The sequence below is a fragment of the Brachyhypopomus gauderio genome, chromosome 1, assembly GCF_052324685.1.
Source record: "Brachyhypopomus gauderio isolate BG-103 chromosome 1, BGAUD_0.2, whole genome shotgun sequence".
Classification (NCBI taxonomy): domain Eukaryota; kingdom Metazoa; phylum Chordata; class Actinopteri; order Gymnotiformes; family Hypopomidae; genus Brachyhypopomus; species Brachyhypopomus gauderio.
Window position 1 is genome coordinate 19265161 of NC_135211.1, and position 16538 is coordinate 19281698.

Genomic DNA, 16538 nt, shown 5'->3' on the forward strand with positions numbered 1-16538 from the left:
GTATATTCTGGTATATGCTGGTATATGGTGGCATATTCAAGTATATTCTGGTATATGTTGGTATATTCTATTATATTCTGATATATTCTGGTATATGGTGGTATATTCAAGTATATTCTGATATATGCTGGTATATTCTATTATATTCTGGTATATTCCGGTATATGCTGGTGTATTCTTGTATATATCTCTTACTCTCTGGTATATATTCTGGTTTAGGTGCTGAAACTGAGATGTTGAACTGTAAGTCATTGCAAAGACCTAACGGCGCACATGGCCATGTGTCTGATGTTCACTGCTCATATGACAGGATCAGAGAATATAAGTGCTGAATACAAGTTCTGGATACAGGTGCTGAATACAGGTTCTGGATACAGGTGCTGCTGAATACAGGTGCTGGATACAGGTTCTGGATACAGGTGCTGCTGAATACAGGTGCTTGATACAGGTTCTGGGTACAGGTGCTGAATACAGGTGCTTGATACAGGTTCTGGGTACAGGTGCTGAATACAGGTGCTGGATACAGATGCACCTAGAATATCTACTCATGTTGTTTAGTGTCCCTCCCTCATATGTTTGGCCTGGAAGTGAGAGTGTGTTGGAGAGTGTGTTAACGTAGCTGTTAAAGTTAACCACAGCCTACATTCAGCTATACCTCTCTCTCTCTCTCTCTCTCTCTCTCTCTCTCTCTCTCTCTCACTCTCTCTCTCGCGCTCTCTCTCTCTGCTTTATCTCTGGTGAATGTGCTCTGCTACACAGGCACCAGACCGACACACATTCGCTCTCTTCTTGAATGGCTCCATCTTCTCGGCCATCCAAGGCTCTTTGTCTGAGCTTTGTGTCAGCTACAAGTCTCTGAGGAGACTGAACAGCCACAAAATGGTTTGAGTTAAACAATCTGCTAATCTTACATTCAGTTACAATCAGTTGTCCGTGTCATCCAATTTGATCTGTTTTTGAGTGGCTCGGTTTTTCACTGGCCGTTTTCAGAGAAGGTTGGTGAAAGTCTGCCCTCTAGTGTCCAAACCAATGCAATTATTATATACCAGTTTTATAGTAGGAGTAGTCACACAAGGAGGACATCCATCATACATTCAAGATTAAATCAGCCGCCACCGTGATCTGGAAAAGTAATTTTTCATAGCTTATTAAAATTCCTTATTAAAAGTCTTTGTTCCTCTGTTTCAGCTATGACGAGTGTGTGGGTCCTGGTGCCACACAGATATACATCCCCACAGACGACCCTCCACCGTACTCACTCACCGATCCATGTCACAGGGACCAGCTTCACTCCACACACGCCTGTCTGGACGCACAGGATCTGCCTGCAGGTGCTTCCTGGTTGTCTGCAAGTGGGAGTTCCCACTATCCAATCAGATTGCAGGACTGGAACACACACCCAGTGGCTTCTATCTCCATGTCAGCCACGCCCCTTGGGGAGGCGCCTCCATATGAGGCAGTGGTGGGGGAGCAGAACCAGCCCCTCCCACTCATAGCAACGGACCTGCTGAAACACACGGCCGAGGAGAGCGTCTTACAGCATCCCAGACCACACCCACACCCACATCCCGGACCACACACACACTCACATACACATCCCGGACCACATACTATCCTATAGACTCTCTCTGCACCTCCCAACAGACACACACACACACACACAGGTAATCAGACAAGAAGACTCTAGGTCTCATCAGAAGGGACTCCTCAGATTAGTTCAGGCTGTCTCATCAGCAGAGGACAGAGCTGTTTTACACACTCACAGACTCAAACGAGAATGAACAAAGCAAACAGCAAGATCTGACTACAATACACCTCTACACCTCCAGAGTTACCTCTCTGATCAGCTCTGTCACCAGGTCCCTCACTGGGAACCAGACCCTGAACCCAGACGCCAGGACCCTCAGTCAGAACCACAGGTGCTGCTGTGAACATTCGGAGCAATGAGCCCCTTCATTGTTTAATCACACCTTGGGTTGTGTTTTCAGGGTTTGACATGTCTTAGTGTCCTGTCCTCAGTGTCCTGTCCTCAGCTCCAGCAGGACTACATCTGCCCTAAAGGTTTCTGAGCAGTCCTGAAAATTAGTGCTACTACTTTATATGTTGCTTATCAAATAGCATTTATTTTAATAATAATTCCAGTGATGTAATGCCAGGGCCCCTCCTCTCACTGTCACTGCATGGGGTTTTCCCTCTGCCATCACATTTATACCGGGCAGGATTTAACAAAGCACTAATCCAGTGGACAAGTAACTAGTTTAAAGACATAGAACAGATTTATATGTGACCATGAAATAGTTCAATTCTACTCTAATGTTGAAACTGTTGTATAGTTCTAGAGTAGGACTGCTAGGCTTCTGCTCTCTGTATCTGTGTGATAATATCTGTGTCATTTGTGGGGCAGAAGCACGGGTTTGTTTATGGACCCTGAAGAGATGTAACAAGTGATCTTTTTTTTTGCCTGAAGAACTTTTTGTTATTGCAATATGTTATGAGTTTCAGTGATTAAAATCTTAACATAGAACCTCTACAATAGCCTGATTGGGCCATAATGTTAGGCATTAGCAAAGACTGTTCCTTTTTCTAGATTTACCCATGATCCTCTGTTTAACTCTTTGTATTCTGTAAAACTCACTGTGAACATTTTTTGTCTATTTGCGTCATGGAGACTGAACACCCCGAATGTCATCATTTGAATGTTTCCTTGAAGCTTTCAGCTGTCCATCATTCTGTAAGAACTACAAGCACAGGAACAGGATGCAAATGCTCACCAGAAAGGGCTCTGGCATCTCCTCACCTCACCAAAGAGGATAGACATGCCTGTGGAAGAATAATAATAACATAATAATATAATATAGGTTTTTGTGTATGTCCAGATATCACCCATTAAGTACGTAACTGACAAATTTGTTTCATTAGATAACTGCCCTGCACAGCTTTAGTCTGTGAATCAGCCTCCTCTGAAACACAGAATATGCTTCCAAAACCAGGTACCCCTGCTGTGTTGGTCTGGCTGCACACCTCTCATCTACTCATCTACTCCCTCTGTTGAATTCCACTGATGAATGTGCTGTTATAAAATCAGTGATGCACTCTGTGACTGTTAGCTTGGAGGATAGCAGGGTGCAAATATCAATGGCTTTTTTCATGTTTAAGGTCTTTAAGTCTTTCATTCAAGCAATAGGACTTTTCAAAAAAGACAAGTTACAGATGATCCAGTAGTTCCAGCAGTATGCTGGTTCATCAGTAGAGCCCTTCAGGCCGCAGGTCAGCGCTCTCAGTGTGACATGAACTGCTGAATGACTGCACATGTTCTCCAGTGAAAAGCAGCCATCACCAGAGCTGAATCCCGACTCACCCTCACGATTCCTCGTGTGTTTGTTTGGAGATGTTATTTATGATTTTTCACAGTACTGACACATTACAGAGTGTTTTCTTTTTTCAACATGAGTAAATATTAGCCTAATGCTCCTCATGTAGCTTATTACTTGAAGATATTTCTAGAGAATCCATATTACTTGACAATTTTATCACTAGTTTATTCCATGTGTATAGCGTCACGCAGTGCAAATGACTAATTGTCAATGAAAGGAGGTATAGTTCTAATACTGTATCTTCACTGGAGGTATAGGTCTAATGCTGTATCTTCACTGGTGGTATAGGTCTAATGCTGTATCTTCACTGGAGGTATAGTTCTAATACTGTATCTTCACCGGAGGTATACTTCTAATGCTGTATTTTCACTGGAGGTATAGTTCTAATGCTGTATCTTCACTGGAGGTATAGTTCTAATACTGTATCTTCACTGGAGGTATAGTTCTAATACTGTATCTTCACTGGAGGTATAGGTCTAATGCTGTATCTTCACTGGTGGTATAGGTCTAATGCTGTATCTTCACTGGAGGTATAGTTCTAATACTGTATCTTCACTGGAGGTATACTTCTAATGCTGTATTTTCACTGGAGGTATAGTTCTAATGCTGTATCTTCACTGGAGGTATAGTTCTAATACTGTATCTTCACTGGAGGTATAGTTCTTATACTGTATCTTCACTGGAGGTATAGTTCTAATGCTCTATCTTCACTGGAGGTATAGTTCTAATGCTCTATCTTCACTGGTGGTATAGTTCTAATGCTGTATCTTCACTGGAGGTATAGTTCTAATGCTCTAGCTTCACTGGTGGTATAGTTCTATTGCTGTATCTTCACTGGAGGTATAGACCCCCCAGCTGCAACATCTCACCCCCTAGGACTACACAAAGCCTTTCTGTATTCACATTTGCCATTGTGGTATAATGAGTGTTAATACAATTTAAACTTAATTTGCCTCAAAAGTCCTGCTCCACCTCTCCACTTATTCACCGCACCCTGTTCAGAGCCCTGTCCTTCTAAATGCTTAGTGTTTACCTACCAGCACACTGGGAATAAACTGGGATTAAACCCCATTTTGAAATGTGTTTGTCTGAAAAGTGAATGTGCTGTTTCAGTGTTGTTCTCCACTGTAAAAAGGAACTACATCTAAATTATCGGCAGATCTAATGAATGTTTTGTAATAGAGCATTGATTCCTTTCCTACTGTATACTTCAAAATAAAAGTCTACTACTCTTTAATTATTTGCTTAGAGGAGAGTAAGTAATCCTTCTTTGTTGTATGTGTAGTAAACAGAAATTGCTTTAGAAGATGCATTATTTATGGTGAGTTTTCTTGTCAACAGCACTTTCGGGTGAAATATAAACACACACACTTGACAGTGTTTCCGACCCACAGTTTTGTCCAGGGCTGAAACTAACACTGATGTGCTGCTTTTATAACAGGCTCACAGAAAACTGCGCACACACTATTTCCACTTCTTTCTCCATCTCCCTGTCTGCCCCGGTTTGCCTCTGTCTGCCTCCATCTGCCCCTGTTTGCCTGTCTCTCTTGCTCTCTTGCAACGATTTTCAAATCAACAGTTTTATTGGCATGAATGTTACTGGCTGTATATCTGTCAATGTATATTAACAAAAGTGTAAAGCGTGGGGCAGGTCTGCCTCTGCCATCGCACCAATACTGTGCTCACTGAGTATGGACATAGTACTGAAAACAATGAAAATGTGTTTCATAGATTGCTGTAGTTGCTTGAGTCAGATGTATCTCCAGCTATCAATACAGGGTTGATGAGCCTTTCAATCAATCCTGTGAGCAAATTGGCTGCACTGCTGAGGAAAAAAGTATTTCTGATTGGTTCCTTTTCACAGGTAATTAACATATTGATTGTTTGCATCTTGACTGCCCAAAGCACCTTTAGCTTTAACTGTTAATAACTGCCTAGTTTTAGTAAGTTAGCTTAGCTTTAGCCTTGCTGTCACTTGGAATACTAGAATAGAGTGATGAGAGTCGTGTGCTGTACTCTGGATTACAGAAACACTCCCTCCCAGAGCTGCTGGCATCACGCCTGATATAGATGGTGCTGAAAGGTTCTGCTCTGCTCTCCCTCCAGCTCTCTGCTGACAGAACCCTCTGTAGCTGTAGTCCGATTTATTTCCGTTTCTCTGATTTCTCTGATCTCCTGATTTGGCCTGTTTTTAAGATGTTTCTAGCTGTCATTTCAGAACAGAAACACGACAATGATGTAGGAACTCACACTGAGCGTGACATTAGTACAAATCTGTCTCTCATGTTGGTGTAAAATCTGTATACTTTGGCAAATTGGCAGACAGATGTGATACAAAATGGGGAGTTCAGCTCTCTACACCAAGTAGATCATCACCGTTGTTGAGGATGAAACAGGCCTGCTCTTCAAACTCAGCGTCAGCTACGACTGATGGCTGCCAGTGATTTTGGCTTAACTCATATTAAGACATTTCACGATTAGGTATTTTTCTGTTACAAAACTGCTATTATCTCTCATGCATTTCATGGCTGTTCCAGACTGGTGACTCTTTTCAATGGACAGGATCAGATTTTTAGGTATTTTGTGTTTATCAGTGTCTATAGTTGTAATTATTTCTTGACTCAGCAGCCATTATTTACTTCAGTGAACTTTCTATTATAATTTGCCATTTGCAAGCTTCTCAGAAGTGTTGATAACAAGGCTGGACAGGGATATTGAGAATGTGTTTAAAGTCTTGGTTGAATCATGCACAAGAGCTGAGTTCACCTTCTTCCAAACTAATAATAGAGTGATCAGTGCCTGGGTGAGTATGTGTGCTGGTGGTAGGTGACAGTAGATGTGCACAACAATACATTAAAAAAATCCCCACAGTACCCAGAGTGTAGTTGAAACATGTTCCCATGGCAATGAATATGATGGATGTTTTCCATGTTTGTTTGTTTATTATATACAGCTTTATCTCTAGGTCATTATATATCTGTCATAAAGAAGGGTTTGTTTATGTTACTGATTTTATTAATTGGGAAGAAATAATGTCTTGTTAGAGTCACATATAAATATTATTGCAGTAAAGGACATTGAATGGTTATGGGTTGAAGGGTTAATGCAGCATTAGCAGGGTCTACAGGCAGATGGATATGGAATAGTTAAGGTGGTGAGTGGTCTGTACATCCTGTTTTTTGAACTTCTAGTTCAATTGTTGTTGCACTATCAGGGATGAAGATCTAATCTGAATGAAGATCTAACTAACATTTGCTCCTATCCTGATAATGCATGGTGACCAAATACGTCATGATAACATTTGACTGTGTTACTCCATGTGCTGCCCACTACTGTTCCACAGACTGTGTGGCTCTGTGGGGTCACGCAAGCACTCATACACTTCTCAGACTCCTTCCTGTTCAGTGTGCAGTAGTCATGATGAAGACTTTGAAATGGCTTGTGTCTGATCTCTGGGCTATGAGTTACATGGGGTTATCAGTGGTGGAGCTAGACTTTTTTTCAAGGGGTGGCCAAAGGGTGACCAAGGCTTTATCAGAGGGGTCCATATACAAATGATGAACGAAAGGAAACACGTTTTCTCTTAAAATGACCATTTCCAGTGGGGTTGCACTAGGGGTGGCAAGGGCTCTGTTGGGGGTGGCAATTGCCACCCCTGCCCCCCCTTTGGCTCCGCCACTGGGGGTTATATGGCTTATATACATACAGAAGGTGACCCTGTCTGATGTCAATGTTATGCATAATGTAGGGTTATATCAGTTATTTGTCTGATCCCAGTGTTATGGGTTTTATGTATCCAATCTCTGGGTTAGGTGTCCAGTCTCTGGCTTAGCTTCTCTGTCTAATCTCAGTACCCTGACACTGCTCTTTGAATTTGAACAAAGAAAAGGAATTGATTAAATGGTCTCTCAACGCAATTGATACTATATTTTCCACAAGGAGTCATGGTGCTGGAGAACCCACATGTGCGGACAAAACATTCTCAGCTGGATAAGTGTTTGACTCATGGGGGACCTGGCGTAGTTTGTGTCTCGCGCCTCTCTCCCTGGAAGATGTTGAGGACGTGTATCTATTTGGAACTTTGATCGCAGGGGTTCTGCTCATTGGATTAGGTATTGCCCTGGTGTATCGGGAAATTAAAAGAGTGGGGTCAGTTATCAAAAGGCAGCAGAAATTGCCAAACATGATTGATGCTATGGGTAGAGCATAACGCATAACGCAGACTATGACTGTTAGTAAAAGCTTGGGTGTGATCATGGAGGGTCTCGCTGCTCTACATGCCAAGTTGAATCAGCTGGGAGACCACTGATTTAAGAGGAGTTTTGTGTGCTCAAGGATGGGCTCCTTGCCAAATTCTTCATTCTCACTTATCTGCATTGGCGCCCAAACAAAATTCACCTTGAAGGTTGTCGTCTTGGTTACCTGCTCCTTCCCCCACCCAGAGACTGTCAGAGGATGGCTCTCGCTTTCCACCACAAACTTTGACACAAAAACTGTGTGCAAGCCACTGGCTTCCCCCTCCGTCTAGATGAATCATGCCTCTCACTGCTTGACTGTCTGCAGAGTCGGAGTGGCTAATCGAGAGATTCGGGAGGATTCCCGATGGGCCGGCTCATGTCAATCTCTAGTTTGGGCCGATTGGGAGGGAAAAATAATTTTGGGCCGGATTTGGGCATGAAACTCCCGGGCTGAAAAAGTAGCCCACTCCGGCCCTGACTGTCTGTGTTATCAATGCTTATATGTGCTATAGGGATTTTTTTGCCTGCTCACAGACTGTTGTCCTGTTGCGAGAAAAAATTGTGATCACATTTTTTGTCTCCTACTAATGTTTATCTCCCTATGTTTCTCCCCCCAATATGTGGCACTCTTGATGCAGCGGCCACTCTGGGATCTCGGTGCTTTACGCCGTGGCCCCAGATTAACTGAGTTTCCCATTCGTGGGATCAATAAAGTTTATTCTATTCTATTCTATGAGTTATGTGTCCAATATTTGGGTTATGTGTTATGTGTCTGACCTCTGGGTTATGGGTTGTTTGGGGTTTTATGGGTTATGTGTCTGATTTCTGACTTATGGGTTGTGTGTGGTTATGTGGGTTATGTGTCTGATTTATGGATTAGATCATAAGATTTCTCTGTATTACAGTAATCCTGTTGATGGTATCCTGTGATTAATTAAATCCAGACAAGTCAGTTTTTTCCCTTTAATTAATTTCTTGATTACTACGCCACCTGGTGGCACCGCCCTTTAAAGGTAAAGTCAACTATTTATCCCTTCCTCTAGATGTCAGTATTTTATCTGAAATCTGTTCAGGAAGAGAAACAGGAACTATAACAATGCTTCTTTGCGCACAAGCTACCAAGTCGGTTTTACAGGATTTCTCTACAATAAATAATTTATCATGTATTCAAAATAAGTGACAAGTCATTTTTTATTTAAAAAAATGCCGCTTTGAACCCGCGACACAGACTGGCTGAGCGGCCCGGTTTCTGCGTGTTTGCTAGGTTCCCGGAGGCAGCTTGATATAAAACGAAGGACCACCAACCCTAATAACCTGTTTTATGTGGTCTTTCCATGTCTGTAAGTACACTGGCGTCTAAAACGCCGCGGATGTATAGCCAGATGGGCTGGCAGGGCCGACATGCAAATTCGCATCATACCGCTTTATTTGCATATCATCTAAGCCTACTTTCGCTTCCTTGTTTCAAACGATCGGCACGGGTAGTGGATAAACTCGCATGACAAAACCAAGCAGAAAATGACCAACAGTATTGGTGATAAAAGTGGTGTTACTCGTAAAGAAGTGTTCGATAGGTACCTGATGTACTACAGCAGTGTTTGGGCTGAAGGACACGGTACGTTATGTAAGGACGCCCAGGTGAGGGAAGGAGCCCAGAGCGCCGTGTTGACACAGCGCAGCCCCGCCGAGCGCTTCTCCTCGCTCGCCTTCTACCAGATTCTGTCCCAGTGTGTGGAATATACCGCCAGAGACTGTAGAAATTGTGTCTTTCGTTTTATAAAAGTTGCCGAAATGTTGGAAACGCTCTGCGTAAACTTGTTTTTGTTCCCGTGGAAGAAAGAGTTCAAAACATTGAAGGTAATTTTCGTTCAGTGAATTCTGTAAAGTTTATTCTGTTAGTTACGCTCTGTATTCCTCCATTACATAAGAATTGTTTATATTAAATTCTTATATGTTGAGTTATACTATTCATTTAATTTTACATCTTTGTTTTTAATTCCGTATTAAAGAAGTGAAACTAACTGCGCTCCACCACTACCCGTGCCAGTCTGAAGTAGTTCCACGTGTCCTGTAAACTTGCTAATGATGCGTTGAACCTTCTTGTCTTTTAGAAATTTACCGCTCACTTCGTTTACAACATTCAACAAGTACTACCACACGAGACTGCCAAGAGTATTCTCCAAAGTATTGGTTATTGCCTTGAAAACGACACGGAATATAAGCTGTCAACTCACGTTGACCTAGACATGGTCAAGAAAATGGGGTTTGAACTTTTTCTTGCGAGGGTGGAATGTGAGTATCTCCTGCAGGTTATGGGACAAAGGTCCCATAGTGAATGCCTGGACATCCTCTACAGGAGAGCTTCTCTGGACAACCTGGAAAGTTCCATGGATGCTACAGAGGACCAGCCTACCAGTGACGCTCACATCCTGAAGCAGGAGGTCTTGAAGAACGACAGACTGTGTGAGAGTTCCCTGTTAAATTCGGCATCACCTCAGGACCACAATGTCCTCCAGACAATCAAGACTTCCAAGCTGGAACCCCTTGAGGTCCTGGACACCACAGGCTGTGCAGAGGGGAGACCTCCAAGCCCCTCCATAATTGACAGGTCCATCCTGGAGATGCAGGAGAATTATCCAGACCTGGCCTTTCGTCAGAAACCCATTTTTACAAAGCCTCAAACAGCTTCTAAGAAGGAGAGGACCAAAGATCCTACAGTAGTGCAGCTGCACACAGTCAGTACTGACATGAGTGGTCCCCAATCCATTGCCTTGCACACAGAATCTACCACAGTTCTCAGAAAACTACAATTCCCAGAGTCAGTCGTTGAACCTCAGTCCACAGAAGAGCAGCCTTGTGTGCTTCGCGTAAGATCCGTACTACAAAAACCCAGTTTCAGTCCAGCCAGTGCAACAGAGGTGATGGAGCTGACAGAGGAGTTGGATAAACTGCAGATGAAGGACGAGCCCCTCAAATACCCAACAGAGGAGACGGCACAGGGCCAGCAGTGCCACGGCGGCCATGACCACGCTGCAGGTTCTCCTCTGTGTTCCCCCACGGAGAAGACCCAGACGGTGCCCTGCAGCTCGTCCCACGAGCCGTCTTGCAGCCTCGCTGGCTGTGAGATTTGCTCCAGACGTGCTGCAGAGCTGCCCCAGGATGACCCCATCAAAGAGCCCCCACACTCATTCTATATCCCCAACTGCCTGAGTGGGTGTGGCCCATCAATGGCGCCCCCTACAGATCAGCAGGGAGAACTCCAGCCTAATGAGCTTTGGCCAAACTGTCTCTAGGTGTTGGCTATAGGTGTACATAATACCAGATTTTATTAGAGTTCACAGCCTATAAAATAAGAATACATTTTTAACAGACATCTGTAAACATAGTTCTTCGTGGTTAGGGATTGAATCAGAAATGTAGAGCTTGTTTACCTGACTACCTTCCTGCCAGGTTCATCACCATCTTCTGTATCTCACCTGAGCCACACCTGGACCCACCAACGTAGGCTTTGTGAAGATGGCAGTGAGCTGGATCAGGTGTGTGGATTTGAGCTGCAGGGTGGCACAATGTAAGAAGCAGGACAGGTAACCACGGGCTTACAGAAGCCTGTTCTCTGTGTGATATGCTTTTTCAGTTGTCATTTCATAGGCTCATACTGACCTAATCTAATCCACTCTTATTCTATGAATTGCTAATCTACACTTGTAGAATGGCACATTTTGGATAAACCATGCATTCATTTGTACAGGTGGGAGATACAAAAAGACCACTTTATTATTAACAGTGTAATGGGTACCACTGTTAAGACCATGATCACGTGTGTGGTGACAGATGATCTTAAAAGTGTTTGAAAGACTCATGCTTCTTTTCTCTTATTTTTATTTGCTAGGTGAATTTAAGTTCTGTGTTGTTCATGTGTTGAGGAAGTGATACATCTGTGCCTTACTTGAAGTGAAATTTGCACATGCACGTTGCAATGTGTTTGAGATTATATAAACTGTCTATTATTAAGTGTTAATGTACATCACTTCAGGGTAAAGAACATTAGCCAGTACATCATTTGCCAAGTGTTTCTATGGACTATTCCATAAAAATGTGACTTTATTTATCAGCACTGGTGAACAGATTTCAACACATTATTAAAACCGAAATTTAAACTGTACAAAAGCTTCTTGTAACATTAAATGGATAGGTGTTCTTCACGTGCTGATGGTAGCTCTTGGTCTTCACATCACAAGTGCCATTCTGAACATGAATTGTCTTTTTACACATCAAAATAAATAACACAAGCACCTCACTGGTCATTCCTGTCTGAAGGTTTATAACAGATACTTCTCATTTAGACATACTGGTACACGAGAGATTAGAGCACTATTAACTCTATTAACGTGGAATCATTCTATGGTCTGACTGTATTTCTTGATTTATGCATGTGGTCCACATTATCCGCCATGGCCTACACTTAGACCAAAGTAATAAATAATATGCTAAAAATGGCATAAGTATTATTGACAAATTAGTTACAAATGCATTAATGTAAACCGCCAACACAACCAAATTCAATCTGTCAAGTGATTTGTTGCCAGTAGCAGGCGTGTCCCCGTCCCAGTCGCAGAGTTTTGAGGCAACAGCACCAGCCCTGCTCCCAAAACACCCCACTACACCCATCACTTATTTCACAAGGCCTGCACGTGTTTAGTGTGTATTGGTGTGTTATATCAAAATACACAAAGAGACTGGACATGTGTGTGTGTGTACTGTTTGGGCCTCTTGGGACTAGAAGTAGAGCAACTGAGGGTCATGTGACCTAAGAACTTGGCAGTGTGCCTGAAGACTGAACAGTGCATGTCCCCAAAGTGACTCCATCTCAAACGCTTGTCCTGCAGAGCCAAAATCACGCATGATGCAGGGTCAGAATCCGCTCTCGGTTCTCCTCATACTGTCGAAGCATCTTCTGAAGGTCATGATCCGCAGGAATGACCTGCACAGAACCACAAATGTGCTCAGCTTACAATAACTGGCTACACAGAGCAGTTTTTTTATTTTACTGATTTGTTCAAATATGCAATAAGATTAAATATAATAAGTTACCAGAACCGGGGCAGGAACTTTAAACGTGGTCTGGTTTATCAACCAGTCCTCATACAGGTTATGAATAGACTCGAGATGTTCCTGTGAAGGGAAGAACACGACTACTTGTAAGTTAGTAATTTTTGTTTTGTTCAAATTTCGATTCATTCTACTGGGGCTGTGAGAGGTGGAGAAGGTTCTGTCTTACCATGGGTATGACCTTCTCTTCCTCTCGACATCTCTGCTTTAGACGCTCAAAGCACGTTTGCGGCGACGTCTGCAGGTAAACTAGTGCAGGAAAGAACAGAAGAAAATGTATCTCCACCACTCAGAGATGCTGCACTTGCAGCTAGAACCGCAGTGATAACCCTAACCCTAGAACAGAGGTGGTTACCCTAACCCTAAAATGGTGATTACCCTAACTCTAACCCTAGAACAGAAGGGATTAGTCTAACCCTAACCCTAGGGGCAGTAAAACTAAATTTCACTTCAAAAAAAAATTCAATAAAAATAACACCAAGTCCACCTCCAACAAAACCAACATTTGCACCGCTGTCAGACATTATTTATTTACATTATTTAATTTAGGTACAATAGTCCAACTATGTACAGTAACGAATTCTGATTCCATTTGCCACTTACACCTGCTAGTCACATACTGCTAGATAATTTATCATCCCACTGGATTAGGGTGTGATTGTTCTGTAAAACTACAAAAATAGCACTTTAGAAGTCAATAGTCATTGTCATCAAAACTTCTAACCTACTTATGTTAAGCAAATGTAAATGTTTGATATCTGCTCATGAGGAACCGATCTTAGTTTGTTCAGTGTGCGTTTGTCTATTAAACTTACCAATTAGGTCTACAGGAATGTCAATGTTCTTGATAATCCAGTTGAACCACTCACTCAGAACAGCAAAGTCCACTTCTGGCATCTTTCCACTGTCATTGAAACAGGGCACCAGGTCTAATACCACTATCAGGCATAACAGTCATCCAACAGCAATTCCTCCTTAAAGCACAAAATGTGATCAATCACTAGTAAATTCAACTCAGCCTCTAGCAGGGAACACTAGGGCAGCTATGTGAAGGTTTACCTTTTGTAAAGGTTTTCCACGAATATGTACTTTGCACTGTAGATGGACCTCTCCATCATTCTCACGGGAGATGACTGGAGGAGAGATTAAAACAAGAGTCATCTCTGAGCTGCACCCCAGGGTTAGGGGTTAACCCCAGGACTGCACCCAGGGCAGTCCGTCCTGCATCCGTACCACTGTAGACAGGTGTCTGTCCAGCATGGTGAGCTGCACATATGTCTGCATTGTGAGGCCCCATCGTTCTGGGTCCTGGTACATCAAACCCTTTGAATAAAATATGGGGAAGAAACTTTATAAAGTTAGCAAACAGGAACTTAAGCCTATTACTATTATTATTATTATTATTATTATTATTATTATTATTATTATTATTAATAATAATAATAATAATGTGCCATTTTCACCTCAATCGAAATTTGTCCTCCATGTTAAAGTGTCATGCCTGTCTCATGTATACTGAGAAACAGCTTAATATATTATTAATAATATTAATAAATTCTTAGTACTACCAGTGGATTGTGTCCTTGCAAATTTCTCCATTTGGAAATAGGTTCTGTCAGCACCTGCAAAAGTGCAGCACAGGTAGTGTGTACTTCAGTGTGTAACCCTTAATAACCCATCCCAAACACACATCCCAACCATACACTACACATACTGCACTATACACATCCCAACCATACACTACACATACTGCACTATACACATCCCAACCATACACTACACATACTGCACTATACACATCCCAACCATACACTACACATACTGCACTATACACATCCCAACCATACACTACACATACTGCACTATACACATCCCAACCATACACTACACATACTGCACTATACACATCCCAACCATACACTACACATACTGCACTATACACATCCCAACCATACACTACACATACTGCACTATACACATCCCAACCATACCCTACACATACTGCACTATACACATCCCAACCATACCCTACACATACTGCACTATACACATCCCAACCATACCCTACACATACTGCACTATACACATCCCAACCATACCCTACACATACTGCACTATACACATCCCAACCATACCCTACACATACTGCACTATACACATCCCAACCATACACTACACATACTGCACTATACACATCCCAACCATACACTACACATACTGCACTATACACATCCCAACCATACACTACATATACTGCACTATACACATCCCAACCATACTCTACATATACTGCACTATACACATCCCAACCATACACTACACATACTGCACTATATACATCCCAACCATACACTACACATACTGCACTATACACATCCCAACCATACTCTACATATACCCAAAATATACAAACATACAAAAAAGAAACAAAACCACATACAGAAATAAAAAAATGCCACAAGAGATTTGTGTCACAGTGTACTTCAGTTTAGATTTGATTGCACTACATTTTCACAACAATCATTAACCCAGAAGCCCGTGTGGTGAGCGACGATGTGGTAAACAAATTTGGAAGGTAAACAAAAGTGTAAGGTGTGCTCAGGTGTGCTCCGTGATTGGCCACGCCAGTTATGCTTTGCTTATTATTTGCGCTCAGACTCTTACTTCAGTGTTGCTGGTTCTGCTGAAGTATTCGAGACACGTTGTCTTGCCACTTGCAATGTTTCCTTCAACGCAAATCTGTGAATGCAGAACTCCATATTTGTCTTGCTTTTCATAACACAATTAGCATACACGCTGTATGAGTATTTACACAGTGTTACACAGTGTTACACAGTCGTACACAAAAGTACATTTAAAATATTCAATATCTACAAAAGATAAAAAATACAAACTGACCACCGATTTCCTCTCCTCGCCATTTCGGACCAGTTTTCCTTGAGAGGGAGACAACATAATCAGACAACCTGAGATCGGACTGATTCAGCCGGTGGTCGAGAGTGGAAAAGCGAAAGCGGAAAGAGAAAAAAGAAAGCGAGAAGATAACGAGAATATAGTCAAACCAAGCAGGTTAAAAACATATTAATGACCGGCCAGCAACTGCGGAGCACTGCCATGCAAACAGCAGAATAAAGAAAAGGTGTGAGGTAGGGAGACAGATAAACCAGCACAGCAACCAGCAGGCAGGATGTCAGCTACGGGGTTACTGTCGCAGCTCACCGCTTATTACAGCTCATATGGAAACACCTCGCTGGGGTTGGGGTTGGGGTTAGTGTTGGTGTTGGGGTAGAGTTAGACGACCCCAGCTGGCTATAAGACGTACCTGACACGAGATGTTTGCTGGTGCTGTGAAATCTTCTGTTCAAAAGGCCCAAACATGTATTTTTCAGTTCAGGAGGTCTACGCAGCGACTCTTCTTTGGTCTGGACATCCAGGCAACGAAGAGCGACAATACGACAACGACGCACAGCCCGAGCTAGCATTGTCGCAGGTCCACCGGTATAACCAGTGACGGTACGGTCTCTGGGTATAACGCACACATCTGTGCGAGGCTGTTGACATCAGACGGTCAGACCGCCCACGTGGGCTTATACTTCCGCATTATAGCGCTGTACGTCATACGTGCGTTGGCATGGTTTCCGCAGCGACGCCCTCATCTGAGCTTAGATACATTTACAAACGTCTGTTCTGTGTAAATGTGCAAATGCAACTACATTAATAATACACCATCAATTTATCTGTTTACTTGTCTGTTTATTTCTGGATTCAAGTCAGCTTCGTCTTGCCTTTGGTTTCTTGTTATTGCTGCACTCACATT

The 16538-nt window shown here is 42.6% G+C and overlaps 3 protein-coding genes across 6 annotated transcripts in view; 2 read left to right on the forward strand and 1 right to left on the reverse strand.

Moving 5' to 3' along the window:
* The window catches only part of bean1 (brain expressed, associated with NEDD4, 1), a 41334-nt gene extending 36723 nt beyond the window's left edge, over positions 1 to 4611 (forward strand). For both annotated transcript variants that reach the window (XM_077000610.1, XM_077000619.1), the window contains exon 6: positions 1189 to 4611. In XM_077000610.1, coding sequence (XP_076856725.1) covers positions 1189 to 1621 — 433 coding nt within the window. In that variant the 3' untranslated portion in view covers positions 1622 to 4611. The remainder of the gene's footprint in view (positions 1 to 1188) is intronic.
* A 4101-nt stretch (positions 4612 to 8712) lies between these two features.
* Positions 8713 to 11909, forward strand: LOC143510801 (uncharacterized). Its single transcript, XM_077000553.1, has 2 exons — positions 8713 to 9469; positions 9724 to 11909. The coding sequence occupies exons 1-2, from the start codon at positions 9131 to 9133 to the stop codon at positions 10903 to 10905; spliced, it is 1521 nt and encodes a 506-aa protein (XP_076856668.1). The 5' UTR covers positions 8713 to 9130; the 3' UTR covers positions 10906 to 11909.
* On the reverse strand, positions 11672 to 16322 carry tk2 (thymidine kinase 2). 3 transcript variants are annotated; one of them, XM_077000650.1, is made up of 10 exons: positions 16044 to 16322; positions 15620 to 15657; positions 15386 to 15460; positions 14290 to 14343; positions 13955 to 14044; positions 13781 to 13854; positions 13537 to 13625; positions 12891 to 12970; positions 12704 to 12804; positions 11672 to 12593 (listed from the first exon to the last, which is right to left on the reverse strand). In XM_077000650.1, exons 1-9 carry the CDS (start codon positions 16201 to 16203, stop codon positions 12742 to 12744), a joined length of 723 nt encoding a protein of 240 aa, XP_076856765.1. In that variant the 5' UTR covers positions 16204 to 16322; the 3' UTR covers positions 11672 to 12593; positions 12704 to 12741. The 3 variants fall into 3 exon arrangements, with proteins under 3 accessions (XP_076856765.1, XP_076856746.1, XP_076856755.1); XM_077000631.1 differs by having other exon boundaries at positions 12704 to 12784; positions 16044 to 16319; XM_077000640.1 differs by having other exon boundaries at positions 12704 to 12784; positions 15620 to 15698; positions 16044 to 16263.
* Positions 16323 to 16538: the final 216 nt, after the last annotated feature.

Bases quoted from the DNA above. Each gene is read 5' to 3' on its own strand.
- LOC143510801 (XM_077000553.1), top strand. From the start codon at position 9,131: ATGACCAACAGTATTGGTGATAAAAGTGGTGTTACTCGTAAAGAAGTG. The intron at 9,470-9,723 runs GTAATTTTCGTT...CTTGTCTTTTAG, and splicing joins AAGAGTTCAAAACATTGAAG to AAATTTACCGCTCACTTCGT.
- tk2 (XM_077000631.1), bottom strand. From the start codon at position 16,203: ATGCTAGCTCGGGCTGTGCGTCGTTGTCGTATTGTCGCTCTTCGTTGC. The intron at 15,658-16,043 runs GTACGTCTTATA...CTCCCTCTCAAG, and splicing joins CAGCAAACATCTCGTGTCAG to GAAAACTGGTCCGAAATGGC. The intron at 13,626-13,780 runs GTAAACCTTCAC...TTTCAATGACAG, and splicing joins GTGGAAAACCTTTACAAAAG to TGGAAAGATGCCAGAAGTGG.